This window comes from Castanea sativa, chromosome 7, assembly GCF_040712315.1.
Source record: "Castanea sativa cultivar Marrone di Chiusa Pesio chromosome 7, ASM4071231v1".
Classification (NCBI taxonomy): domain Eukaryota; kingdom Viridiplantae; phylum Streptophyta; class Magnoliopsida; order Fagales; family Fagaceae; genus Castanea; species Castanea sativa.
Genome location: NC_134019.1, coordinates 11,841,736 through 11,844,465, shown reverse-complemented (window position 1 = coordinate 11,844,465; position 2,730 = coordinate 11,841,736). Strand labels below are relative to the sequence as shown.

General features: G+C 37.3%; 1 protein-coding gene across 1 annotated transcript; it reads left to right on the top strand.

Moving 5' to 3' along the window:
- Positions 1–452: 452 nt before the first annotated feature.
- Positions 453–2,008, top strand: LOC142643963 (inositol transporter 1-like). Its single transcript, XM_075818662.1, has 3 exons — positions 453–830; positions 948–1,037; positions 1,160–2,008. The coding sequence occupies exons 1-3, from the start codon at positions 453–455 to the stop codon at positions 2,006–2,008; spliced, it is 1,317 nt and encodes a 438-aa protein (XP_075674777.1).
- Positions 2,009–2,730: the final 722 nt, after the last annotated feature.

Genomic DNA, 2,730 nt, shown 5'->3' with positions numbered 1-2,730 from the left:
TTTTATTTTTATTTTTATTATTTCCTTCAACCTGCTATCTCTATCTCTTCCTATCTCTTTTCCTTCAATCCTTCACCGCTCTCTCTCTTCCCATCTCTAGAATCCCTGTCTTCCAGTTACAGAGACTCACAATTTCCTGCCATCAGGCACTTTTACAAATGCAAGATCAAGAAAGATGACCAGTTCACCACTCGGGCACTCACACATAAACAACCCAGAAAATTCCCAAAAAAAATTCATAGCAACCCATGAACTTAGAAACATTCATACCCATAAACCTAGAAAATTCATAGCCATAAACATGCAACCCACAAAGGTAAGAGAAACCCACAAAGCAAGAGAAAAGGATAGAGAGAGACTCGGTTTGCTTAGAGGAGAAAAAAATTGCGTAAATCTTTCATCTTTTTCTATTATATACAGACAGATGTGCGTGCTCTAACTAAATCGTCTTAATGTCAGTCTTGGGGGCGCAACCTCCTCTGGAGGTCAATCAAAGCTTGCTAAAGTGGAGTACACTTGTCGCCACGCTTGTAGGCACAGTGGCTAGCTGTGTTTTTAACGAGAATTCCTCTCCAAGGTCTACAATGAAGTATGCGGACCTTCTCTTCGCAATAGGGTGTTTCCTCAACATGGTCGAGGTGGTGCCATCCGTTCAGGCGTTGGGCCAGACTGTGATGGCATTGGGTTCAGGGATCGCCATTGTTACTATTCCATTATTTATCCTAGAAGAACTGCCGACACCACTGCAAGATGGGATAATCAACTTATGCGGATTACTACAGGCCGTGGGACCAACATTACAATATATTTTAATTTTAAAAGCCAAGCAGGTATGTGCTTTCCTTTCCCCTGATTCATTTTCTCAACACTTCCTTTCAAATATGATAAGGGATTAAAAAAATGTTTTCAGCATTAGGCTATGATATGATAATGTTATTATTATTTAGGTTGCAGGTCTTATTGCCACTGTGTTGCCAGTTGCGCATCTTCTCCTATTGATGTTTATGGAGGAGAATCCGCTTAGGTTAATGATGAAGGTGCGTAATTTTTTTCTTCTAGTAAATTTAATTTTAGACATTTTTTTCCCCTCTCTCACTCAGTTCTTCTTTATTCTCTCCCACAAACTGACTCTTTAATTTATTTATTGATGTTTATGCAGGGTGAGGAAGCTCGTTCTCGAGAGCGTCTATCGAATATAGTTCTCCCTTGTGAGGTTGAGCAGGAGGTCATCTCCATAAAAGTTTTTGTGGGAAGGAAGAAGAAAAAGATAGCATCACATTCAACGTTTTCAAATTTCAAAATTGCTCTGCGATCTCGTGTCTTTAGGTTGTCTTTGATTCGTGGTGTGGCTCCGATATTAATATCTCAGTCCACCGGATTCCAGTTAGTCATATACTTCAAAAAGTTATATGTCGATCTAGCGCATATAAGCCAGGAGCTCGAGTTCGGAATATCTTTAACAATCTTCTGCGTGATCTTCGTTATTGATTTATTGCTGATTGAAGCACTCGGAATCCGATTGACCATGCTCATCTCCCTCCTCTTCATTTCAGTAGATTTGTTTCTTTTAGGGTTCGCATTCACAGTCAATGAGAGTCCAAAATCAATCTTGGTCATCCTAATTCTTCTAGAAATATATATGTTTTTTTATTCGTTGGGATTGAGCAGTCTGCCAATGCTCTTGAATATGAAATTATATGAAGGAAGTCATATAAACTTAGGAGCATCAACGGCTGGATTTGTGAACTGTTTGGTCGGAGGTGCTACAGCAATCACCCTATTTCCAGTCAATTCAAATTTGAAAAAGCCCAGGGCTTTTCGGGTGTATTGCGCGATTGCTGTTACAGGCATCATAGCTTTATATTGTCTTCTGCCGGATGAAAGGAAGTCGCGAAAGAAAAAAATGGATGTGGAGATAAAAAAAAAGAGCGAGGCCAAAGAGGGAATTCAACTACCATGGACCGATACAGTTTACCATATAATTTTTATTTTTATGCGTTATTGTTAAGTTTACTTTAGAATGATGTCATGAAAATCTTGTATTCAATATATGATTTCAGTTATTATTTTAATTGAATTATATTAAGATCATGTTGAGTATAATTTCATCAGAGTCCCCAGTTATGATGTTCATGACCAAATATATACTAGTTGCAACTTAAATCAACTTAGGCTCTAAACGGTGGTGGTTTTGGAAAGTTCACACCCTTTCTATTATAATATAAAGTTTTTTGTCGTCTCTAACAACAACTTGGATATGTGTACCGTCAATGACACCAATGTAGTCCTAAAATAGAATATAAAGTTTAGATATTTAAGAAATAATCCTAACAAATATTAGAAGCAAATTAGAATGTATGAAATGAATACCTGAAAGTGCGGCATGTACAATGGATTCTTTTGTATATATCTTGGAACTACACTAAATGTAGGGTTAGAAGGTTTGAGGATATCCATTGACATTATGTTAAGGCGTTTCAGAACTCTATGAAAATGTCTATACATAGTCTCACCAGAATGTTGGAATCTATCTTGAACCATCCTATAACAAGCTCCTTGTCCAAGCATCATTAAACATATACCTATTGACTCTTCAAGCCTAATATGTTTTGTGTGCTGAAACCCATATGTGTGTTGTAAAACATTCCACAATTGAAGGAAAACATGTGGCTTCATTCTAAACATTTCATTTAATTACTCGTCAAACAATCCATCAACCACATATAGCCA

What these genes read in the sequence shown, in the direction of transcription:
- LOC142643963 (XM_075818662.1), top strand. Translation starts at nt 453, where the DNA reads ATGTCAGTCTTGGGGGCGCAACCTCCTCTGGAGGTCAATCAAAGCTTG. An exon ending in TAATTTTAAAAGCCAAGCAG is followed by an intron (nt 831 to 947) that starts GTATGTGCTTTC and finishes ATTATTATTTAG; the next exon opens with GTTGCAGGTCTTATTGCCAC. An exon ending in CGCTTAGGTTAATGATGAAG is followed by an intron (nt 1,038 to 1,159) that starts GTGCGTAATTTT and finishes ATGTTTATGCAG; the next exon opens with GGTGAGGAAGCTCGTTCTCG.